The sequence below is a fragment of the Xenia sp. Carnegie-2017 genome, unplaced genomic scaffold (assembly GCF_021976095.1).
Source record: "Xenia sp. Carnegie-2017 unplaced genomic scaffold, XeniaSp_v1 HiC_scaffold_24, whole genome shotgun sequence".
Lineage (NCBI taxonomy): Eukaryota > Metazoa > Cnidaria > Anthozoa > Malacalcyonacea > Xeniidae > Xenia > Xenia sp. Carnegie-2017.
In genome coordinates this window covers 16,757,246-16,783,680 of record NW_025813487.1, presented here as the reverse complement: position 1 = coordinate 16,783,680, position 26,435 = coordinate 16,757,246, and the positions used below count along the sequence as shown (strand labels likewise).

Genomic DNA, 26,435 nt, shown 5'->3' with positions numbered 1-26,435 from the left:
AAAATCATTTTGATATAAACGTTGAATAATTTGAATGTTTTTTATTGATGCCGTCATCGTGACATTTGACATCACCTTCACTTAATGTTACCATCAACAACCAATTAGCACTGTACAATGTGTATGGTAATCCCATTGGATCAATCAGACAATTGTTATGAATACCAATTTGCTCTTTTCATTCATCAATTTGATTGTGTATTTTTCTTCATGTCCTTTGAACTTATCGTAAATCTTTATCGTTCATGCTGACCTTCAATCAACATTAACCATACAATGAATGAAAAGCATTTTAGTATTTAAGAACGTTAATATTTTCATCTGCAAGGCATTGTGCAAACCTAGGATTTTAAACCAGTTATAGAAACGAAGTTCAGGGATTGTGGTGCCTATTCAGATGTACGGGGGCCTGAATGGCATTAGAAAATACTATATGTGGCACACTGATATTTTACGCAATAATTAGACGCTTGAAATAGGAAGGAGTATGCATTCCTGAACCCTCTGCTTCGATATTCGATCTGAAATTTTAATATGATAATTGTAAAACATACCCCACTACCGCATAGGAAGGGTGTTTATCATGTTTCTAAGCCGAGAGCGCCGGTGACGTTTCACTGATGATTTAGAGGGAAGTACTCTTTGTTTGCAACGCGGAATAGTTATTACGACGTGACAATGTTCGGGAAATGCCGGTATGCGCTCGTAATATAGTATTCATAGTATTGTAGTACTTAGTCCACTGCATATTGAAGTCGACGTGGAATACAATATATCGACGTGAAAATTTGAGTCGTGAGAGTCGAGGGAGTTGGTCTCTTGGAGATATATACTAGAAATCGTTGAATATTACAAGTTGTAGAATATTATAGTCGTTTTTTGAATACTCTGTCTTATATTATCTAGCATTACTGATCGTTAATCGACACCGCTTAAACAGGTAAGCGAAATATACTAAACAGATTGTCGAAATTAAACCGAAAGTCGGATGAGATATCCTTTTTCTAATGGTGCGACAACTATTCTTCGAGAAATTTTCTGTCTGTCTGTCTGTCTGTTTTAAATGTGCTTTGTCGTCTGTGAATGATGTTGGAATTTGAAAATGTTTCTCCGTGTAAACAAAAGTACAACTTATTTATTGATAGTGACAGACGCTCGTTCTTGTCAGATTTTCAAGTTGTCCTCAAACAACGCTTCAATTAATCCTGTCTTTATGATCTTATTTAACATGTTTTGGATAGTTTGAATGATTCTAGAAAGAATGCTGTGCTTTTTATTGTGAAAAATCAGCGTTGTTTGTCTATTTTCATACTCCAATCTTTATTGTTGTGATTGTAATAGCGACGTTTGTGTAGGGAAGCTATAAAATTTGAAATTATCAATTATTTTCGCTTGGTTTATATGTCGTAAATGAATGTGTGTTTTGGCTTGCCTTAAATGCTCAATGATCGAGTTTTCACCATAAATAATTTTCGTTTGATTTTATATTACTTTCAAAAAGTTTCTTTAAGTCCAAGTTTATAATTTCCAAAATTTCTGAATGTAGTTATCTTTACCTGTTAACAGTCGCAATTATGCTTTTATTTATGATTTGATTTTGTACTGTTTCGTTTAGTATTATTTCATTATGTCAGTGATTTTATTGATCTTTTATAGAAGCTAGAAGTCCTGTATGATTATTTTATCACTTATAGTTTTCCTTGTGGTGTGTCTTGTGAAACCCATTTGATGAATTTATCATAATACTTCCAGCTTATCTGTCATTCAAATTCAGCTTGTCTTTAGTGGAAATATGCCTGTTGTATCGATATTCAAGTCTTGTTATGAAATTAGGAGAATAAAAAGATCTAATTAAGAATGGTCAATTTTCTTGCATTATACCATTACCACATTAAAAGATGTTTTCCTTTTCATTAGTGCAATCCTATCAGCTGTTTTAAAAATATGGCAGCCCTTTCACTGAAAGTGAATTTGGTGAAACAAAAACCACAAAAACTCTACAGGTAGGAATTTTAAACAGTTTTGTCATGTATATTTGTGCTTTTGTGCTTGGTTTACAAAATAACTCAGTGGGTTGACTCCTTTCATGGTTTAGAAACTTGAATGTTTCTTTTCAATCGCATTGATCATGGTGACCTTTATAACTAGAAATTTATCAAAGTTTAATTGTTAAAATGTCTTGTAATTTTTAAACATTGAAAGGTCAATACAAGTTTTAATGAAACAATCAATTGATGAGAAAATGATACTTAAAAAAAGTGAGCATGCTTTAGGATGCTTATGTTTATTGCGAAGGAAATTGATTATATTGACATAAGAAACTTAGGTTTCACTTTTAAAATGTCTGAACCAACTTAAGTAAATTAGTAAAATTCTACTTCTACAATTAATTAAAAAAAAACTATGCTTTGATCATATTTTTAGTTTGAACCAACTATATTGGTTCAGGATGCGTTGAGGATTATTGATGAAAAAGTACCTCAAGCTACGGAAGGCGAACGTAAGTGAAGCATTTATGTTAACATTGGTGAGAAGAGGAATTAAAAACTTATAATGGAAAAACATGTGTTCCTTTGTATAAGTTTTTAGGTTTAATTATTATTGTCAAAATATTAAAGATTATCAAATTCAATTGTCAACTTTATGCCTCAATGTTCTTTGTATTGGAATTTCTGTTTAATTTTTTCAATAGGAACAAACTATGGTTTGTTTTTGGAAGAAGAAAATGATCGTGGAAGATGGTTGGAACCATCAAGACCCTTGAACTTCTACCCACTTTCAAGCGGTGTATGTTATGTTGAAGATAAGCATGAACATTGAAAGTTGATGTGAATTTATTATTTTTGTGAAATGTGTTTCAGGACATGCTGCTGTATAAGAGTAAGATTCGTCTTTTGAAAGTTTATACCATGGATGGTGCTGTAAAAACAGTTCAGGTAATTTGTTATCTGCAGTCGTCATCGGCATTGTAAATGAGTTTCTTATTAATGTTTTTAACCAATCACAGCTCGTGAGTATATGTTTTTAACCAATCACAGTATGTGACATTACTATTTATGCTCGTACTTCTAATTTTTTAGATTGATGACAGTAAAACTGTTGGTGATATTTTGCAGTCAGCTTGCCATAAAATGGGTAAGATCACTTGTCACGTTAGCTGTTTTTTGAATTAAAGAATTATCAATATAAGATGTCTTGCTGTTCAAAAGAAGTGTGTGATTTGAGTTAATTAAAATCCCGACTTCCTGACTTTTTGTTTTTCAGGTGTTGGCAATTCTGAAGAATTTTCATTGGTTATCTATGAGAAGGCTGATGATGAAAGTGAAGAATTCAAGACAGCTACATTAAGCAGGGGAACTTTAAAAAAAGTGGGTGTATATTTTAATGTTTTTATGGATTTTCTCTTTTTCTAGCATAAGAGAAAGCTGAAAAGACATTCTGTTTAATGTAGGATAAGCAAGGGACAATACAATCTACGAAGGAGGGCTCAACTTTAAATAGAATTGAAGAACGTGATCAACGTAAGATGGATGAAATGAGAAAGAAGTTACACACAGATGATGAAGGTAATAAATTATAGACTGACATTTATGTTGAAATTGATTATAACTTTTTGTAAGTGGTCAAAAATTAAAAATGAATCTGTTAAAAAGTTTGTGTGTTTCATGACAATTAATTGGTTGATATGTCTTACGTATTTCTTAGTTCAATGGCTTGATTTGGACAAGACTTTACGTGAACAGGGTATTGACGAATCTCACTCATTGCTACTCAAGAGGAAATTCTTCTACTCTGATCAAAATGTCGACATAAAAGACCCTGTTCAACTTAATCTTTTATATGTGCAGGTGACTGTTATGTTTTACTTTGTTAGCAATATCAAAACTTTTTCTTTGTCGATTTATATATTTTTTATGTTGTGATGTTTTATCTTCAGTGTCGTGATGGCATTATCAAAGGTAGCCATCCTTGTAACCAAGAAGAAGCTGCCCAGGTATTCGTTTGTTTGTTTTTTCTAAAATCCTCCTACTAAGATGTCGTGTATCAGAGGTCTTGAGGCATGTGGCTATGAAAGTAAAGAGGAAGGTTTAATCACTTGAAGAGATTATATTTCATGGTGTATCAAAACAAACTGAACAGTTAGGAAAACATCACTGATTTGCCAGCGTGCACGAATTGCAAAAACTTTAGTCAGACTTTCAATTAATGTTTGCATTGATTTAAGCTCACATTTGTTCATAAGAAAAAACGAAAAAAATTTCGCTATTGGGATGAATAGCGTTCGCGTACGCTTTTATCACAACTTCTGGAAACTTTTTTACGTACCTTGAACAACATTTGCCATGTTTACAACCCTATGTTTTTAACTGCATTTTTACGAGGAAGCTATTTCGAAAGTGCTTCTTGGTGACACAATTCTCACTCTAAAATCGTTATTATTTGCGACAATTTTTCAATCAGATAAAACATTGGAAGTCCAACTACCTATTTCGCTAAAGATTTTTGTATAGCTTTCGCGGCGATGTCTTCAGCGTCGTTTTACAAACTGTTCAGTTTCTTGATACCTTATGTTTGCATATGAACTCAAGTGATGTAATGTCTCAGAGTAAAAACCTCTTTGTGACAGAGATTTCAATCCTCTACTCTGAACACCCGCTTCTGTGGACACGTTGATCCCTCTGGAATAACTGCAATTTTTATTGCGAACAATTCCTTTATTTAGCTTGCAGCGCTGCAGATTCAACTTCAATTCGGAGATTATGAGGAAAAGTTCTACAAATCAGGAAAAATTGAGTGAGTTTGTAAATAATGCTATCCCTTATTTACCATTGGTGTAACGGGAAAAACGCCAGCAAAGGACGCTCACGGATTAACTGTGTCGACGGCCTCTCCCTGCAACCGCGTAGTTTCACAGTCGTCGCGATCATTTGTGCCACTGAAGATGGAACCGCGTGGCCAAGCCAATAGAACATGGCCTGCACAACCATGCTCTTCTCACTGTGCATGCAGTCTGCAATCAAAAGTCCATCATTACGGATGACAGTTGCAGACAGCCATCGTCGATTCGACGGGCAGCATCTCTCTCTCTCTTATTTACCATTAAAATCAACTCAATTTTCACGTTCATTACCACTATTATTCGCCGATAAATGAAATATTTCATTACAGAGTCAAAGAAGTGTTACCAAAGGAGTACGGTAAATCAAAAGGTATTGACAAGAAAATTAAAGAGGTATGTTCAGCGTAATAATGTGGCCTGCATCTTCACCGTGTTTATAATGAAAATCATTTATTATAATTTGTTTTGTTTTGTTTTCTCACATTTAGGAACACAAGAAATGTCATGGTTTAGATGAACTTCAAGCCAAATTCAAATATGTACAACTGTGTCGCAGCTTGAAAACATACGGAATAACATTTTTCTTAGTAAAGGTAAGCTATAGCGAAGCTTTATAAAGAAATTTTCGTTGAAAGATTTATACAATGACAATGTTTGCTGAATAAAACAGGAAAAGATGAAAGGAAAAAATAAGCTCGTTCCTCGACTGCTTGGTATCACAAAAGAAAGTGTTTTAAGAGTTGATGAAAAGACAAAAGAGGTATATCCTCTTATATTTGCGTAGACCAATGTATCTTAATAAATACCCACGTACACTAATGTATCTTAATGAATACCCACGTACACTAATGTATCTTAATAAATACCTACGTACACCAATGTATCTTAATAAATACGTACACTAATGTATCTTAATAAATACGTACACTAATGTATCTTAATAAATACCCACGTACACTAATGTATCTTAATAAATACCCACGTACACCAATGTATCTTAATAAATACCCACGTACACCAATGTATCTTAATAAATACACACGTACACCAATGTATCTTAATAAATACTCACGTACACCAATGTATCTTAATAAATACCTACGTACACCAATGTATCTTAATAAATACCTACGTACACTAATGTATCTTAATAAATACTCACGTACACCAATGTATCTTAATAAATACTCACGTACACCAATGTATCTTAATAAATACTCACGTACACCAATGTATCTTAATAAATACCCACGTACACCAATGTATCTTAATAAATAACACCAATGTATCTTAATAAATACACGTACACCAATGTATCTTAATAAATACACACGTACACCAATGTATCTTAATAAATACCTACGTACACCAATGTATCTTAATAAATACCTACGTACACTAATGTATCTTAATAAATACTCACGTACACCAATGTATCTTAATTAATACCCACGTACACTAATGTATCTTAATAAATACTCACGTACACCAATGTATCTTAATAAATATCCACGTACACCAATGTATCTTAATAAATATCCACGTACACCAATGTATCTTAATAAATAACCACGTACACCAATGTATCTTAATAAATATCCACGTACACCAATGTATCTTAATAAATAACCACGTACACCAATGTATCTTAATAAATATCCACGTACACCAATGTATCTTAATAAATACCCACGTACACCAATGTATCTTAATAAATAACCACGTACACCAATGTATCTTAATAAATACCCACGTACACTAATGTATCTTAATAAATACTCACGTACACCAATGTATCTTAATAAATAACCACGTACACCAATGTATCTTAATTAATACGTACACCAATGTATCTTAATAAATACCCACGTACACCAATGTATCTTAATAAATACCCACGTACACCAATGTATCTTAATAAATATCCACGTACACCAATGTATCTTAATAAATAACCACGTACACCAATGTATCTTAATAAATAACCACGTACACTAATGTATCTTAATAAATACCCACGTACACCAATGTATCTTAATAAATACCCACGTACACTAATGTATCTTAATGAATACCCACGTACCAATGTATCTTAATAAATACCCACGTACACCAATGTATCTTAATAAATACCCACGTACACTAATGTATCTTAATAAATACCCACGTACACCAATGTATCTTAAATACTCACGTACACCAATGTATCTTAATAAATACCCACGTACACTAATGTATCTTAATAAATACCCACGTACACTAATGTATCTTAATAAATACTCACGTACACCAATGTATCTTAATAAATAACCACGTACACCAATGTATCTTAATAAATACCCACGTACACCAATGTATCTTAATAAATACCCACGTACACCAATGTACCTAACCTCAATATACAACTAGTTGCGCCAATATCGTTGCTTTTCTTGTTTTTCGTAATTAATCTTACTTCTGTCTTATGCAATTTTAGATCCTCAAAACATGGCCACTTACTACCGTGAGGAGATGGGCTGCCTCGCCAAATAGTTTTACTTTGGTATGTACGTTTGTTTGTTCTTTAAACGTTCTCTAAGATCTTTAAATGAATTTACAGTTTCTATGGTAATATCACGCGTGTCGTATTCTGTTCAGGATTTTGGCGACTACACCGAATCTTATTACTCCGTTCAAACACACGAAGGCGAAAAAATATCTCAACTCATTGCTGGTTACATTGATATCATTCTTAAAAAGGTTTGTAAAAGGATACAAAGGGTTTGCTTGTGTTCATTATTCCCGTTGTGTTGTTTTTAACGACTCCGAATAAATCTCAACAAGGAACGATGTTTTATAATCTCAAGCTCAGGATGTAGTTCGTATTAACTTACTCTGTATTTTGTCTCTCATTCTATCGACTTTCTCATGTAGAAACGTGGTAACGATGGCTATGATATGGATATTGATGAGGAATCCACGATGTTGGAGGATTCTGTCACTCCTTCAAAGTTTGTCTTGTTTTATTTACCTTGATAATACCTTTCATGTCAACATGTGATGTAGGCACAAATATTTGGTATTTTAAAGAAGAGTATGGAATGTTCCTGTTTTAAACGAATTTCGAATTTAGGGGAACGATTCTCGAACGGCAATCAAGCAGACACGGTCATGCAGAAGCAGGCTCGGTTGCTTTGCCTGGAATCTTAAGAAATGGTGGACAAGGAGCAACTCAGTTTGATACAGGACAAATTCCATCTGAACAATATCGTGTGAACTCTGGACAAGGGATTGCAGCTCATCAGGCGCAAGTAAGATATTCATTAGTTTATTTGAACCTTTGGAATGAAAATATAACTGGAATGCCATTTTAAGATAAACGTACCTGTACTTACACGAAGCCAAATTTGAGGGTGAACTTTCTTTGGGCCGTGTGTGGAAAGACTGGGACTAGTTAAATTGCTTGCTTCAAGTTTTGACGGAGGGTAGCATTCCAGTTATATTTAGTTTAATGATTTGAACATGATCAACTTAGGACAGTGAAATAATGAATTAAAATTAAAGCGCTTATCATAAGCCAACAACAATGACAGTGTTTGTGACGTATCCATGTTCTCTATGAAGATAAATCACGTGACATTTTTATCCTGTGTGTAGACTGGTGTACAACCGAAGATTCATAAACCAGCAACTGCACAACAAGCTTTCTTTGGTCACGTGAGCCAAGGACTGAATTCTGTGAGATCTGCACGTGACGAGTTGGAAAAATCAGCAGAGGTGCCTGCTATAGGAGATGATCCAGTAAGTTGATCAGCGGTTTTCTCTAATGCAAATGCTTCATGGTTTAAGGAAATCTGCAAACTTAGTGAATTTTTGAGATGACTGTATTTCACGCCGACTCGGATGATTGCAAATTTTCTCTTACAAAAAAAAAGTTTTTAAATGATGTTTGTACATATTCCACTTATCGAATATTATTACTTAAAAACATCTTTTGAACAGTAGATTACTGGTGCACATTTTCAACCTTTTTATTATGGTTAACAAAGGTTTTAATTCTGTAGCATTCTCGTAAATGGAAGCAAAACAATCTTGACGCCAATCGGCAGAATGTTTCAAATCGTCTCGCTGCCCTGTCGGCTTCTACTGCATCGATTGTCACATTAACATCCGGTTTGTACTTATAAATAGCATCGTCTGTTTATAGTAAGAGAAGGGTTTTCCTCACGATGAAAAAAATATATTTTCTTGCAGGAGAACCAGAAGAAACAGATTACAACAAGGCTAGTGCTGCTGTTGACACAATGTAAGTTATAACTGTCTGTGAATAGCGTTGTATTTTTACCATCCTCATTTCTTCGCTCTTTGCACGAGATTGTTTCAAATGAAATTTTTATTGTTTTATGGTACATTGAAATCTTTCTCAGTACGTAGGGGCTGGGGTGGGAATAGAGTTAATAGTTTATGTAGTTTTTTTATACATACGTATCGTCTGTTCATTCATTGTGAAGAGCTTCAAATTTGGATGTGTTGACTCGACGAGTTCAAATGATCGCTGCCCTTATGGACGATGAAGATGATAGCAATAGACTCCAAGATGCTGCTAAAAATTTGGCCGATGCTTTCTTGAATCTTCTTAAATCTGCTCAGGGAAGTCCCGTCTCTCCTGATAACGTAAGGAAATAAGTAATATTTTTGTTTCTTTTTCGTATAAAACACAAAAAACAATCACGGTAAATTCTTGTTTCTCGTTGTATTATGTGTTTTTAGCTATTTTAAAAAGTGGTACTCTTTTTTACCGTCTTATTTGCTAGTTCCTGATTCATGTTGCGTCAATATTTAGGAAAACCGTCAGAAGTTACTTGAAGCTGCTGGTGAAATCGGAACAGCTGGAGCGAGCGTCTTGAATGCGATGGGAGGTGAACAAGAAGTTGACGCGGGAATACAGGTAACCCACTTCTGGATATTTAATCACACATTATATTTGTATTGCGTTGCAAATTAGATAGCTGAAGATTTAATTAAGAAATAAACGATATTTACTGTGTTTGCACAAGCTTATGCCAAACGTGGGGACTTTCGTCGAACTCGTGAACAGATCAGTGCAAGCTTGAGATCAAAAGTGGAGGTTCTGCGCCTTCTACAAAGTTCTCACAAACTTCTCCAAGTTTACATAAGCCAGAGCAAACACGAAAAACATCTTTTATTTTTTAAATAAAAGAACAATTATGCAAAACAGATAAAATTCAACACAAACGTGTTGATTTGCAAAGTCTCTTTGATTGATTTAATTGATTTAGCTCAGATTAGTTTGCACAGGTTAAAGTGGTTATATCACGAATTTTAGCCCCCCTTTTTTATTAGCTAAATTGAAAGACCTTGTTTCAGTGATTTTAAATCTGCAATTATAATTGAAATTGGATTGGTGAAAGTGATTTTACGGACGTTCAAAGTCACGATTTTCAGCATTTTTTTTTGCGAACTTTTTGATCGGTATGCTAATGACTTGTGACGTAGAAAGTTGAACACATATATCAACATGGCGTATTCTACTAGTAATCTTAATAAGAAACGCGGAGGAAAACGCTGTGTTGCTGGCGGACCTAAGCAAATTAGTTGCGCCAATGATTCAAAAACCGAAGGAATGTCGATGCATCTGTTTCCTAAAAAAGAAACAGAGCCGCAAAGACATAGAAAATGGTAAATTTTGTGCGTAAACATAGACCGGGTTTTGAGGCTTCCTCTACCTCGTGTCTGTGTTCTGCGCATTTTGAAGATTCTTGTTTTGCCCTTAATTTGAGCGTGTAAGTCAAGCTCAAAAGGTTGAAGAAACATGCTATCCCAACCATTGACGTGGCTGGGATTCCTGAACCATTACAAGACGAAATAACCGATTGAAAGCGAAGACAAGTAAGTTTACGCTTGTTTATGTTAATTTTTCTTTTGTCATATGTAAATTCGATATAAGTTTTGTAGATTATTCGACATACTCTCCATAAGCCATCGCTGAAGGAAACATGTTCTCTCAATGACGAAGTATCATCTACTAGTGATGAAGCTGAGCATGTTTAAGTATGCACTGGGGAAGCAAACGATTCGCCATTTGAACGGCTTGCTATTTTCCCTTTTTTACATTTATGCTATGATTTAATTCCATATATTTTTTCTTTTGTCTTTTTTCCCAGACTGACATTGAAGAAAAGATATTCTTTCATTTAATTCTTTCAGCTTAACCTCTCAGTAGTTGCACCAATTTGTTTTTATTGTTTACTCTTGTTTCAAAGCATTAAACTGCATGTCAACTTATATAGTGCATCCATGTATCTCCTATTTGGTTTTCATCTAGGCATATTTCCTGACCATTCCAAACTCAGCAAAGAAGGTCAACATTCTCTACAGTGCACAAGTTAAAAGACTATTCCATCATCGCCCCTTTGATGGTATGTAACCTGTTGTGTTACCACTTGGATATGCTTTCCGAATAAAGTGGTAAACACAAGCAGGTAAAGGCCGAGTATTCTCCCATCCCATGGACCCACAAAACCATCGCATCAACCATCTGTATGCCACAGCTCTCAAGTACCTGAAGTAAATAAAAAGGTTGGACTAATTATTGTTGATGAAACAATGTTGATTATAACATTGTTTCTCATACAATTACAATCTTACATATTTAATGATTGTGATGCTTGGCGGCGATAAGCACGTCCATTCCTATCTCTCAATAGTGGCCCGACGTTTTCAAGGACAGCCTCATGAACTAAAGGCCCAAATTTGGCATGCTGTGTTATGCATGATATTTTCTCAATGCTGCCATCGAATGTCATTTTCTGCAAAGCTGGTCCAATTTCCTTACAGCATCTGTACTCTAATGCGCCTTCTAACAAATCGGTATGACAGCATTGACAATTACACCTGAAACGTGGGAGCATTCTGGTTTATAAAGTAACTTTATGTATATTACATACAGGAGAAAACAACAACTTACCATTCACCAAGTGGAATTACGCCATCACTTCGTTGTTCTAATGTCGCAGGGAGAATTCCATCGGGATCATCTGGAGTATGCACTTCATCACCATCTCCTGCTAGCGGTTCATCGTCATATGCGAAGTCGTTTAAATGCTCGACATAACCCACGGATTCCGAGCTCGAATCAGATACGCATTCAGACATCGAATTCGAATTATCTGAACACTGATTTGAGGCCATACTTTCCGGACAACTTGTTTTTTAATATTTTATTAAAAATACTGTCATTATTTGTTTTTAAGACAAGAAAAACGACAACAAAATCACCTTCTATAATATAATATTATATTGACGGAAACAGACGTGTTCAACTATCTACGTCACAAGTATCAATATGGCGTCGTAAAAAATTCGCAAATAGTACCCGACTTTGGAGGCAAAATTAAGCAACTTATATTTATCTGTTTAAGTCCAGCGACATGTCATAGTTCTTCAAATAATCCAAATTTTCAATTAAGCTCATAAAAAAGGGGGGCTAAAATTCGTGATATAACCACTTTAATGCAAACTCAGCTATAGACCAACCAGCGTACGCATTTTGTTTTTATGATATAAAACAATTTGAAAGTTATCTTTTGCATTTTGTAACATGATATTTTTCTTCCTCTATTCAGGAAATGTTGCTTGCTTTAGCTCAAGCTGTTGCTAACGCCACCGCCGCTCTTGTTCTCAAAGCAAAAGCGATTGCGAGCAAGTGTGATGACGTCACCCTACAAAGCCAAGTGATTGGCTCGGCCAAAGATACTGCCATGACAACATCACAGCTTGTGGCGTGTACCAAAGTGTTGGCACCTTCTATCAATTCACAGCTGTGTAAAGATCAAGTGGTCGAAGCTGCTAAGCTCGTGTCAAAAGCTGTCGAAGGAACTGAAGGAGCTTGCAAAGTGAGTTGGATGTTCAGTCGCTCAAATTTCCTTAAAATAACTACGGTATGCAAAAGTAAATTATCGTATTTACTTTTGGCCTCTTGGCTCTTTTTGGCCTCACTGGTGGTTTATTTTACCTGAAATTATTCAATTAGAGGTGTGTTTGGAGGGGGCTTAAATAAGGCTTGGGGCTGAATAGTTTTTTCACACAAAATAGCTAGCTCATACTCATTCACGCGATACATGATTGAATATTAATTTCTCTTTATTAAAATACTCAATACAGTACGAGCGTAATTGTATTTTTGAAAGTTTAAATTAAAGAAAGTTCACAGAAAAACCCAAACACATGACTATAATATTGCGTGAAATTTTGAGACAAAGCAAGTTACTATTTTGATTTTACATCGGTAAATTTCGAACGAATTAAACGCGTATATAAATTAAAAATGAACAAATGTGAATTAAAAATTGTTTTGAAAATCGTAATTACCATGTAAATGGCAAAAATAATAACGTAATAGTTCTTAATTCAGTTATTAATTAGAATTTGTTCTTAATTCAGTTATTAATTAGCATTTGTTCTTAATTCAGTTATTAATTAGAATTTGTTCTTAATTCAGTTATTAATTAATTTGTTCTTAATTCAGCATTTGTTCTTAATTCAGTTATTAAGTAGCATTTGTTCTTAATTCAGTTATTAAGTAGCATTTGTTCTTAATTCAGTTATTAATTAGCATTTGTTCTTAATTCAGTTATTAATTAGCATTTGTTCTTAATTCAGTTATTAATTAGCATTTGTTCTTAATTCAGTTATTAATTAGAATTTGTTCTTAATTCAGTTATTAATTAGCATTTGTTCTTAATTCAGTTATTAATTAGCATTTGTTCTTAATTCAGTTATTAATTAGCATTTGTTCTTAATTCAGTTATTAAGTAGCATTTGTTCTTAATTCAGTTATTAAGTAGCATTTGTTCTTAATTCAGTTATTAATTAGCATTTGTTTTTCATTCAGTTATTAATTAACATTTGTATTGGTACATTTTTGCATTAGGACGCTTCATCGGATCCTAATTTATTGAATGATCTGGCAAACGCAGCGAAAGGCGTTCGTGATGCATTAAACAACCTTTTGAAAAAAGTTCAAGAGGGATCAAAGAATGACCGCAACGTTGGTGAATATGATGATGCTTGTGATGATATCTTGAATGCAACAGATCGTATGTTTAACAGCATGGGAAATGCTGGAGAGATGGTAAAACAAGCTAAAGTTTTGGCTCAGGTAAATAACTTCTCGATGATTATTTCTGAAATGATTGTAGAGATGATGTATGTGTGAGTTTCTTCATGACTTTCCTTTTTATTGTTTTTTTTTGCACGTGTTTGCTACCTTTTAGGCCATGTCCTTTCTCGTCAATGGTATCAAAGCTCAAGCTGAAGGTGAAGAAGACGCTGACCTGCAGAAACGATTGCTCGCAGCGGCAAAAAATCTTGCTGACGCGACCGCAAAGATGGTTGAAGCAGCAAAGGTTAATTTTAGCTAAACTGTACTTCAAGAAATCGCTATTCGCGACGTTTAACTGTAAATAATTGTGAATATTTAGGGTGCTGCAAGAAATCCAAATGATGCGAAAGAACAGCAAAGACTGCGTGAAGCTGCTGCCGATATTCGTTTAGCTACTGACGCTGCTGCAAATAACGCATTGAAGAAGAAATTGATTAAACGTTTAGAGGTTAATTTTTACTGGCAGTTTATTTTAGGTTTATTCATCTCTAAGTCATAAACTGTTTATTTTGACAGGATGCTGCAAAACAAGCATCAGCGATGACGACACAACTACTGACCGCTGCTGATCGTACATCTCCAGCCAATCGTAATCCAACATCTCAGCAATTGCTCCAGGATCAATTGAAGGTAAGAGATCAGTGACAATAATGAATAAGGACAAACGTGAATTGTTTCATGTTTTTGTGTAGCCTGTACAGGAACACGTGGAGAAACTGAACCAAACTATTCAAGATAGCATGAACAACCCAAATAATCCAACTGCGCAACTCAATCTCATCAATACGTCGAAAGACTTCATTCCCGTACGTAAAATTCCTAATGCAGTGCATTGTTTTATGCGCTGAGAGATTTTTATATCAATTCTTCGTACATGAAGGATCATTTCAATTATACTCTTTTCTATTTTCACTGCAGCCGGGTACAAAGCTTGTTGCAGCAGCAAAGCTTCCTTACCTACGATTAGTGATCCAGTGGCAAGCACTCAACTGGTACCTTTGCTAAAGGAACTGCTGCATCACTTGCAGAACTTAGGGATGCAGCAAATAAGGTAAACGAGCGAACGACTTTTTGTTGTGTTTGTCTGATTATGTTTTCTTTCAAAACGTGCATGTTTTGTTTTTGTGTGTGTAGGCTGCGGAGGCTTGTGGATCGATTGAAATTGACAGCGCTTTGGAAAATGTGAAGTCTCTTGCTGACGACTTAGAGGCTCTTGAGAAGTCTGCTGACGAAGGAAAACTTCTCCCCTTACCTGGAGAGTCGGTTTGTAACTTTATGTTTATAACATTTTCATTTAGGCTTCTTTTTATAGCTTTGTACATACGTACAGCTGAAGTTTGTCTCATTCCTGTTGTCCATTTCTTCCAATCTTTAGTTGGAAAGCAGCTCCTTAGAACTGGGAGCAACATCAAAGACTGTTGGCTCTTCAATGGCTCAACTTTTGACCGCTGCAGCTCAAGCGAACGAGAACTACACTGGTATTGCTGCACGAGATACGGCGAACGCTCTCCGCGTTCTTACCGATGCTGTCCGAGGCGTATCGGCCGCTTTCGATGACAAGAATGATCAAAAGAATATAATTAATGCTGCTAGAGAAGTTATGTTAGCTTCAGCTAAGTTGTTGGAAGAAGCAAAAAAAGCGACCAGCAATCCAAACGATCCCAACAATCAAGAGAGATTGGGAAAAGTATGTATAGATTGAAGAAAAACCTTAAGTATCATGCATGGTTTGAATAGGTATTTTAAGTATAGTTTGATGATTAACTAGAACGGGATGATATAGCATATATTACATAGAACATGAGCAGTAAGAAGTAGGACCTATAGTGCTGAATACAAGCTCTTCTTAATCGACCACGAAATAAAGTTTAAGTGTGGTGCATCACATTTTTTTTTATGGATGCATGATCAGAACGCTGCGATATAATTTTTTCTTGTAATCAGGTGGCAAAAGATGTATCTCAGGCTCTGAAGAATTGCATCAATTGTCTTCCTGGTCAGAAAGATGTCGATGAAGCGATTCAGAGAGTTTCAAAAGCTAGTGAGCTTCTTGCAGCTGAAGACGTATGTTTTTGTTGGTTTTAAACTTGCATTGTATTTTCATTATGCACTTTGCTTTTTCTTTTTGCATAAACTTTTTCCCTTTGTTTGAAGCTTTGGGAAACAGCAAAATCTTTGTTTTCTGTCACTTTTTTACTATGTTAAACGAAGTGAGCTTGTATGGGGAAAAGTGATACGGTTTTGATGCATTAAATGTTTTGAAATTTATTTGAAAACATTTGGTTTCTCTGCGACCAAATTTTTGGTTTCTCATGTACATTAAATTTTCTTACCATCACAGTTTACCACCACACTGGTGAAAAACACAAGGAAACGTTTGATAAAATAACCAAACTATTTTTCCCAGACTTGAACATCAATCATCTTAATCTTTTTTTTTAAAGTTCCCTGACAGCGACGAGAATTACCAACAACTACAAGATAAAGTTAATGAATCTGGTGCTTTGCTGAATCTGGCTGCAAGTGAACTTGTGCAAGCTTCACGTGGGTCATCAAACGAACTTGCCGTATCATCGCAAAAATACTCCAAATCTTTTGAAGATCTTATGACCCCCAGTATGAAACTGGCAGGTCAAACTACGGTGAGACAATCTTTCAATGACTACGTAAGCTCCTGTAGTGATCTTCAAATGAATAATTCAATAATTGATGTTTTTTTTTACTTTCGTTGTTAAATATTATCTTTAAACATTGTTTATTCACTGTGCGCACTTGTGTGTTTTAAGGACGAGGAAACAAAGTCGGCATTGGTTCGTAGTTTAAAAAATACATCCACTGCCTCAAGTAAACTGCTTCTCGCCGCTAAATCATTGGCTGCCGATCCCAACGCTCCAAATTCCAAGAATCTTTTAGCAGGAGCTGCAAGGTCCGACGAAACCTTGACGCTTTTGGTTTTTTCAATAAATTATTGATTTAATGATGATTTTTTATTTGTTTAAGTAGCCTTGGTTTTAGTTGTGCGTATTTATGTCTGTATCTAGTGATAAAAATCTATTTTTGTTTTATTTCAGAGCTGTTACTGATAGCATCAACAATTTATTAAACACCGCAATGACTGCAGCCCCAGGACAGAAAGAATGCGAAAGTGCCCTTCGAAACATCCAGGTTTACTTCATTTAGACACTGTGCTTCGTGTTTCATCTGAAGCTCATGATATGAATTGTTGTTGAATGGTTTTCTAGGCCGTTTCCAATCTTCTTGAGAATCCTGTTGAACCTGTCAACGACTATTCATTCTTTGATTGTCTCGATGCTGTTAGTGAGAATTCCAAGTCTCTTCGTGATGGTATGACTGATGTATCTGGCAACGCAAAGAAAGGAGATATGTCTGCATTTGATGATGCCATCAAGAAAGTTGCTGATGCTGTTATTAAACTTACTGAGGCCGCTTCACAGGTAAAGTCATCTTGTAGCTATGTAAGATATTTCACATAAACGAAATTTGACGTCAATGACTTCAATTTAATACACACATCACATTTTATATTGTTTTAAACTATTTACTAGTCGTAGTTCATTCAATCGACACTAAACATTTCTAATATTTGAAACTTTTGTTTACTAGTCGTAGTTCATTCAATCGACACTAAACATTTCTAATATTTGAAACTTTTGTTTACTAGTCGTAGTTCATTCAATCGACACTAAACATTTCTAATATTTGAAACTTTTGTTTACTAGTCGTAGTTCATTCAATCGACACTAAATATTTCTAAGATTTGAAGCTTTTGTTTACTAGTCGTTGTTCATTCAATCGACACTAAATATTTCTAATATTTGAAACTTTTGTTTACTAGTCGTTGTTCATTCAATCGACACTAAATATTTCTAATATTTGAAACTTCGGTTTACTAGTCGTAGTTCATTCAAGCGACACTAAATATTTCTAATATTTGAAACTTTTGTTTACTAGTCGTAGTTCATTCAATCGACACTAAATATTTCTAATATTTGAAACTTTAGTTTACTAGTCGTAGTTCATTCAATCGACTTTAAATATTTCTAACATTTGAAACTTTTGTTTACTAGTCGTAGTTAATCCAATCGACACTAAATACTTCTAATATTTGTTTGTCTCCGAAGGTAAAGAACACTTTCTTTTTATGTTGTACAGGCCGCTTATCTTGTTGCTATATCAGATCCTTCAAGTGTCGCAGGAAAGCCAGGTTTAGTTGATGCCAATCAATTTCAACGGGCTCGAGAGGACATACAAAAAGCCTGCGATGATTTACTCAACCCTGCAAGTGATCAACAACAGGTGGGTACTTCATGATAGAATTTTCAAGCATCGTGACTTGTGTGTCTACGTTGTGTGTCTAAAGTTGTATGTCGTTAATTACGAATTCCCGTTTTTCCACTGTTTTCACTTGTAGATTTTACAATCTGCTACGGCTGTTGCCAAACATACCTCAAATCTCTGTAATGTTTGCAAAGCTGCGTCAGCCAAAACAAATAATCCTGTTGCAAAGAAGCATTTTGTTCAAGCCGCCAAAGACATCGCGAACAACACGGCCAATTTAGTAAAGTCGATCAAGGTTAGGACTTTCGACAAATTCAACATTCGTCTTCATTTACACCAACACTACTTTTATATCATCGATCTTAGAGTGTAAAATACTTTACATAATAATATCGTTGTATTTTCAGGTTTTGGCAAAGGAACCAAACGGCGAAAATCGTAAGGATTGTGCTCAACACATTGTACCATTGATTGACAGCGTGGACGATTTGAATACCTATGCATCGTCACCTGAATTTGCTGCCGTTCCAGCAAAGATTAGTGAGGAGGTATGAACAAAACCGTTGTTTTATTTTGATGTTTGTTTCCACTGGAGCTGCAAACGGGTTTGAATCAATTCCTTTCTTTTTTTCTCAGGCGCGTTCAACTCAGGTTCCTATTATCATGTCTGGTCGATCGTTAGTAACATCAAGCAGTAATTATCTGAACTCAGCAAATAGCTTAGCAATGGATCGCAACGACTCCTCAATCTGGCCGTTGTTCAATCAACACGGTAAAGCTCTTGCAGATGCCATGAAAAGACTTCTTCAGACCATCAAGTAAGAAATGCATTTCAAACAGCTGCAAAACAATCTTCGTTTCTCGCGTATCTTTTTTAAGGTTTTCGATCTCTTGTTACCAAGTTAAAACCATTGGACTTATCGTGGACGGTCGACAAGAATAGTCTTATTTTACTTTGATTTCGACTCTTTGTAATCTTTCAGAGAAAATGCTCCCGGACAAAAAGAATGTGATGAAGCAATTGAAAACATCAATCGTTCCATCAACAAACTGGATCAAGCCTCGTTGGCTGCGATCGGTCAAAATCTTGAACCCAATCCCGAGGGAACTTTGAAGGTACGAGCTTCACTCGACTGTCCTGTTAACATAGTAAAATGTGTCAGCGGTTTCTCACTGAAATTTATGTTGTCTTTTTTTCTTGAAGGAATTTCAAGACCGCATGCTACAGAGTGTTGCTCAAATTGGTGACGCCATCAATCCTTTAGCTAGCGCCGCAAAAGATACTCCAGAAAATATCGGTCATCGGGTAAGAATTATTAGTTTATCGTTTATTGATGGGTTTTAATGCGTGATACACGTTTGAAGGAGGTAAAAACTTCCCGAAAATATGTATATGATACAATGGATCTGTCCATGTATAAGATGGAGCCAGGCAGTGTACTTTTCAAATGTATAAAACAATTCAGAAGAGAACATAATGGAAGTCGTAAATATTTTCTTGGTAATATTTCAAAATTTACATGAGAAAGCAAATACTTAAAATTCAAAACCATTGTTATGCTCGGCTCTATATCAACGCTTTCCCCAGTCCTAACCATTGTTATGCTCGGCTCTATATCAACGCTTTCCCCCAATCCTAACCATTGTTATGCTCGGCTCTATATCAAGCTTTCCCCCAGTCCTAACCATTGTTATGCTCGGCTCTATATCAACGCTTTCCCCCAGTCCTAACCATTGTTATGCTCGGCTCTATATCAACACTTTCCCCCAATACTTTTCCGGAACGCGCAATATTGTATAACGAGCGGAATGTTGGAATATTAGAGCGCATGCGTCCACGTTGGTGTATCATAAATATGGCCGCCGTCATGAATTTAACTTTCACATGAAAATGAAAGAGTCAGAACTGCACTTGTTTTGTGCTACATTTTAGATTGTTGTTTTGTAAGAGAAAGGATGATTTTTTTTATAAACTATATTATAATTTAATTTATAAGCCAATGTTTTTTTTTCAGGTAGCAAAATTAGCAAACTTTGTCGATCCCTTGGCTGAGGCAGCCATAGCTGCTGCGTCCAAGATGCCTCATTCTGAAAAACAGACTGATTTATTGGATCAAACAAAAACTGTCGCGGAATCCGCAACAGAACTCTTGTATTCTGTCAAAGACGCCGGTGGTAATCCTAAGGTAGCAACATCAACTGTTTTTTCCAAGTTAATGGAGTACATTAACGTATATCTGAGCATTTTTGAAAAATCTTCCATATAAATTGTTAGCTGGCAAAAGTTTACGCAAATGAAGTTTCATAAAGGAAAAATTATTTTACCTAGTTTTGACATCAAAACGCACCAAAGATGTTAGCTTTGATAGTCGCTTGATGTGTTGCAGTTATGACGCCATACTTCGACTTGATCTGTGGAATGGCTTGGTTTTCTAACTTTCATTTAGATTATTAAGCCAAAACTTTGTTCAGCGATTTTTCATGTTCGAAGCTTCATTTGTGTAAAGTTTCTTATGATATTGGGGAGAATACACACACTGTATTAGGATGGACAGTAGAGTAAAGACGGACTTATAAATAGCTTCTATTTATCGTCGCATATGACCTAACCGCTGCATTGGATTGTTACAGTCGGTGAACTGCTATGGCTTCACGAACTTTTGATGGCAGTTTCTTCTATCTTTATCATTGTGTTGTAGAAACAAGATAGGGCAGCGAAAAAATTTCCCAATATGTTACTGACATAGCTTGAGCACTTACTCAATAATTGAAAAATAATAAATACGCCTCTCCTCTTTCTCGTCAGAGTAAGAGTACTCATCCCGCTGTCGACGATGCTGCGAAAAACATGCAAGATGCCGTGAAAGATCTTACCGATACATTAGAGGAAGCTGCCAGCGAAACTGGTGCTGTCACCGGTTTGATTGAATCCATAAGTAAAGCAATGAACGAGGTAGAGAACTTTTATAGATTTAAACTTATCATAGATTATGATGATGATTTACTGATGATTTTTAACGATGATTTTCTCGATCTATAACGCTACTAACTATAATCATTCTAACGACTAATCATTGACAAATACAATCAATCAATAAAATATTTGTAGTTCGAACAGAGCACGGCTAATATTGGGCAAGGAGCTAATTTGCGAGCCAATCGGGTAAGATTGTTTAGATGGTACCCTCCATCTTATTCATCCGATATTTCTCTGTATATAATAATCTTTCCATCTATAAAAATTATAAACTAAATCTAGAGGCAATAATGTTTGAGCGGGACATAACCTGTACCATGATCGTTTAGAAAACATTTTAATTTAGCAAAAAGTACACGAACTAACTAAAGTTCTTAAACACAGACTGTGCAAGGAGCGCTACCAGAGTCGGAAGAATTCAAACCATTCGTTCATTATCAAGAGAAAATGACCAAAACAATGAAAGATTTATCGCGAAAAGGCCAAGATATGGTTTGTAATATCTACTGCAATCTACTAACAACCATTCTCAGTTATAAACCATTGATTCCATTTTATTTCACTTATATTTTTTTCAAGGTTGGTCGAGCTGGAACTGATCCAACACAACTTGGACCTATTGGAAAGGACGTCTCTAGATTGTACAATACACTTACTCATGATGCACAGGGAGCAATACAGACAGCATCAAGTCCTGAAATTGGAGAAAGAATAAAAGTTGGTGTCCAGGCTCTTGGCGCGTCCTGCATGAAACTTGTTCAAAATGGTGGTGATGTGCAAGCTAATCCTCGCGATCCGATTTCAATGAGAGATCTTGCAGATGCCGCGAGAAAAGTGGCAGAGAAGGTGAATGTCTTGTGATTAAATATAGTTCTAGTATATAAGAAATGCATATTTTTTAAATTTTGTAAGTTTAAATGGATGTTTTGATTAATGATTTCTTTAATATAAATTTTGGCAATAAAATTTTGCCAACGGAACCGTTGCCTTATTCATTCAATTTGTATTCTATAGATATCGCATATTCTCGCCGCCTTACAGTCTGGATCACGTGGTACGCAGGCTTGTATCAACGCGGGCGCAACAATTCGGGGTATTGTTAGTGACCTGGACACTACAGTCATGTTTGCTACTGCCGGAACATTGAATCCAGAAAATGAAGGCGAGAAATTCACTGATCATAGGTAAACGATCATTGTAAACAGAGATATGTTGTACATCTTTATTTTCATCGACTTTGTTCATTGTTGTAATATTTTACTTTGTGCGTTACTTCAGAGAGGAAATCCTTACGAAGGCTAAAGCTTTGGTCGAAGATACTAAAGCACTTGTCCCCGCTGCACAATCCTCGCAGGATGTTTTGGCAAATGCTGCTCAATCTGCAGTTGGAAGTATAAACCAACTGTCTGATGTTGTAAAACTTGGTGCAGCCGCACTGGGTCCCGATGATACGAATGCACAAGTAAGTATAAACATCGTTTTAAAGCTGGAAAAAAATCGCTGCTTTTTATGTGGGAATAAAAGTTTTCTCTTGTCATTTTTTGTCCTGAATTCTTGTATGAAAGAAAACATTGTGTAATTGTCAAGTTGTGGTCAATTGCCTCATGTTTTATTTTTGTTTTTAAGGTCATGTTGCTGAATGCCATTAAAGATGTTGCGTCAAGTCTTGTGAACATGCTTGACAGTGCTAAAAATGCATCTGCGTCGAAACAAAGCGAAGGAACTGGGGAGGAATTAAAGGCTTCAACCAAGGTTGGCTGATAAATATATGTATAGGAATGTTATTTGAGCATGCCCAAATGATTGATGGACAAATAATAGATTTATTAGACTATTGATGGGTCATTGATGGATCATTGATGGATCATCGATGAGTCATTGATGGATCATTGATTGATCAGTTATGGATCATTGATGGATCATCGATGGGTCATTTATGGATCATTGATGGATCATTGATAGGTCATTGATGGATCATTGATGGATCATCGATGGCTCATTGATGGCTCATCTATAGGTCATTGATGGATGATTGATGGGTTATCGATGGGTCATCGATGGCTCATTGATGGCTCATCTATAGGTCATTGATGGATCATTGATGGGTCATCTATAGATCATTGATGGATCATTGATGGGTCATCGATAGTTAATGGGTCATTGTTTGGGTCACGTGTGTTTCATATAAATACCCTCTCTCTACGTAGGACATGATTTCAAAAGTATCATCTTTATTAATGACGGTGAAAAGTGTCGAAGATAAAACATCACGTGGTGCAAGAGCTCTTGATTCAACGATGGATGCCATTAAACAAGGCGTTGCCGTAAGTCGATCGCAGACGTATAGTTGCTTCATCCAGTCTTATTTCGAGATCAGTGAACACTTTGAAAAGCTAGTTGCTTCATCCACTCTTATTTCGAGATCAGTGAACACTGTGAAAAGCTTCTCTCTAAACTTAACATTGTTTTTGAAGGTATTAAACTCGCCCACGATGGCCGTCACGCAGGCAACACCCGAGGATCTTATTCGTAGTACAAAACCTGTTACCTTGGCAACAGCAAAAGTCGTGGCTGCAGGTAATTCAGGCCATCAAGAGGACATCGCCGCTGCAGCAAATATGGGACGAAAAGCGGTGACAGAAATGCTGACAATTTGTAAGGTAGGGTTTTTATTATAGAAGTTTATTTTATGGATTGTAAATATCATGTTTCTAAGTAGAACTTTAGTCTGGTGTAGTTCACAAGCAACCTTTATTTTTCTTGTGTTTAATGTTTGCTTTGTTGTGTAATGTTGTTTCTTCTTGTTTCCAGGCTGCTGCAGCAAAGGCAGAAAATGATGAAGTTCGTGGTGTAGTTATTGGTGCTGGACGAGAGAGTGGAACTGCGTTTAACTCAATGCTCGCTCAAGTTCATATTGTGAGCCTTCTACCTTGACATTGTGTTTAAGATGTCTAAGATTTGCGATTAGTGTAAACCGTAATACTGAGAGGAATTTCTTTTCACAAGGTACTGCAAAAACCAACTCCTGAGAAGAAGCAAGGATTGGTTGCTGCATCAAGAAGAGTTGCCGACTGTCTTGGTGCTTTAGTAAAGTCAGCAGAATCCCTCAAAGGTGAAGTTATTTTTGAAATGTTGAAGGATTTTTGACAAGGTCTTTTTGAGGTGTTTGATTTCAAATTATTGGAGTGAGTTTGTTCAAGTATTTGAAAGTAAAAGGTTGATTTTATCAATTAGTATTTACAAAGATCTTGTAATTTAGCAATCAACTTTAATCTTGTATTTTGGTTTTATATTACAAATAGCAGAGGCTCCTAACTTTTTTTCAACATGTTTTATTACAACGTGTGTAATACTAACATCTCTAGTGGGTTTCTTTTCGTTAAGAGTTTGTACTATGTATCGAAATGGCAGTTTTGAATTTTTTTATCAGGTTCTGATTGGGTGAATCCAGAGGATCCTAACGTCATTGCCGAAAATGAATTGCTTGGAGCTGCATCAGCTATTGAAGCGGCTGCGCGAAAATTAGCTGAACTGAAACCGAGAGAAAGACCCAGAGTACGCAAATGATATAATAATACAATACCAACTGCATTTTCTTACGTTGTTTGTTCGTTTTGCATTATCCTTGAATTGATCAGTTTTTACAATATCTTTGTGTAGGAAGCTGACGAGTCTCTGGCTTTCGAAGAACAGATTCTTGAAGCGGCCAAAGCAATTGCAGCTGCAACAAGTGCATTAGTGAAGTCTGCAGCCACCGCACAACGGGAACTTGTTGCATCTGGCGCGGTATATAAAAACGCCTTTTTATTTGTTCTATCGAAAAACATTGTCACCAGCATTCATAACTGAACTTATTCACATGTTTCATTTGCACAGGTATGCTCAGTTGGTAGTGACCCAAATGAAGATGGGCAGTGGTCTCAAGGATTAGTGTCAGCGGTATGTACTCGTCTTTGAAGAACTTTATGTATTTCAATGAATGGCATTAATGTTGGTGGTTCTTTCGACATATTTTTTTTAAATATTCGTTTCTTGTTTCCAGGCAAGACTTGTCGCCACAGCTGTTAATTCACTCTGTGAAGCTGCGAACGCGACTGTTCAAGGTAACGCGACACAAGAGACATTGATAGCTTCAGCACAACAAGTGTCAAACTCTACAGCTCAACTCTTACTTGCCTGTCGTGTCAAAGCTGATCCGAACAGCGCAGGACAGCAACGGTTGCAGGTAATTTTTGTTTTGGCTATGTTCTCTCGAATAGCAGAATCTTAATTCTTTGATCATTAGCTTTACGCACCCATCAGTAATTGCTATTTCTTTCAAAATCGATAAAACCGGATCCCAACATCCAATGGTGGGCGATCCTCTTCAATGAACGAGGTTCTGTTCTCCAGAATTTTGTAATACTGACCCGAATGTTAGAATTCGAATAATTTTTGATTCCGATCATCTAAGAAATTGGAATTTTTTAGTCGGCGGGTAAAGCTGTGAGAAAGGCGTCGGATGATCTCGTGAGAGCAGCCCAAAATGCAAGAGTGTTTGAAGAACAGAGCGTTACTGTAGTTATCAATCAGAAATTCGTTGGTGGAATTGCTCAGGAGATTCAGGCGCAAGAAGCGATCTTACGTAAAGAAAGGGAGCTTGAGGATGCTCGTAAGAAACTCATGCAAATACGACAGGCGAGATACAAGGACGATGATGACTCTTCGTGATCTTCTCGTAATCATATCAAATTTCCAAATACCCCTCTCAAGATTGAAAATATGAGGGTATTTTTTATAACAAATATCAAATTTGAACATAACATAAGGAGAAATATAGCATATAAATCATCCTCTTTTAGGATTCCTCCATAGAAAGTTCACCATTTTTGTTGAAGATGATATTCTAGTATATAGGTTTGAAAATTACTCGAAATAATATTTGCCGTGTATAAGTATACTTACTCTTTCGATATAGTTGTAATTTTCCTTATTTAGGATAATGGAATGAAATAATAGGCTGTCATTTTTAACATTGTGTTTTTCTTTGTTTGATACGTGACACGTGACTTCGTGACACGTGACTTCATGTTGAGCTAAGTGTCCTCAATGTATCCTTTGATGAAATGTACATTGGCATTCTTTGTTTAACGTTTCTATGTTTTTGAGGTTTAAAC

At 35.8% G+C, this 26,435-nt stretch overlaps 1 protein-coding gene across 1 annotated transcript; it reads left to right on the top strand.

Moving 5' to 3' along the window:
* The first annotated feature begins 1,917 nt into the window (after window positions 1-1,917).
* LOC124450696 (talin-like) lies at window positions 1,918-26,291 on the top strand. Its single transcript, XM_047001330.1, is given in 60 exon segments — window positions 1,918-1,978; window positions 1,981-2,003; window positions 2,425-2,500; window positions 2,693-2,787; window positions 2,862-2,936; window positions 3,081-3,135; window positions 3,265-3,368; window positions 3,452-3,566; window positions 3,706-3,848; window positions 3,938-3,994; window positions 4,724-4,794; window positions 5,170-5,233; window positions 5,329-5,433; window positions 5,511-5,600; window positions 7,317-7,382; window positions 7,478-7,579; window positions 7,754-7,830; window positions 7,953-8,130; window positions 8,477-8,620; window positions 8,884-8,992; window positions 9,074-9,125; window positions 9,331-9,493; window positions 9,663-9,767; window positions 12,466-12,735; window positions 13,773-14,000; window positions 14,116-14,247; window positions 14,323-14,451; window positions 14,520-14,633; window positions 14,696-14,813; window positions 14,922-14,993; window positions 14,996-15,054; window positions 15,138-15,266; window positions 15,379-15,690; window positions 15,948-16,067; window positions 16,448-16,645; window positions 16,790-16,929; window positions 17,075-17,168; window positions 17,246-17,458; window positions 18,177-18,320; window positions 18,436-18,597; window positions 18,710-18,850; window positions 18,939-19,120; window positions 19,286-19,418; window positions 19,507-19,608; window positions 20,318-20,488; window positions 21,109-21,255; window positions 21,664-21,771; window positions 21,859-22,125; window positions 22,294-22,463; window positions 22,558-22,741; window positions 22,906-23,031; window positions 23,487-23,603; window positions 23,754-23,939; window positions 24,091-24,195; window positions 24,286-24,391; window positions 24,710-24,834; window positions 24,940-25,065; window positions 25,156-25,218; window positions 25,322-25,504; window positions 25,750-26,291. Coding segments are annotated over 60 exon segments (7,719 nt in total). The 5' UTR covers window positions 1,918-1,944; the 3' UTR covers window positions 25,990-26,291.
* The last annotated feature ends 144 nt before the right edge of the window (window positions 26,292-26,435 follow it).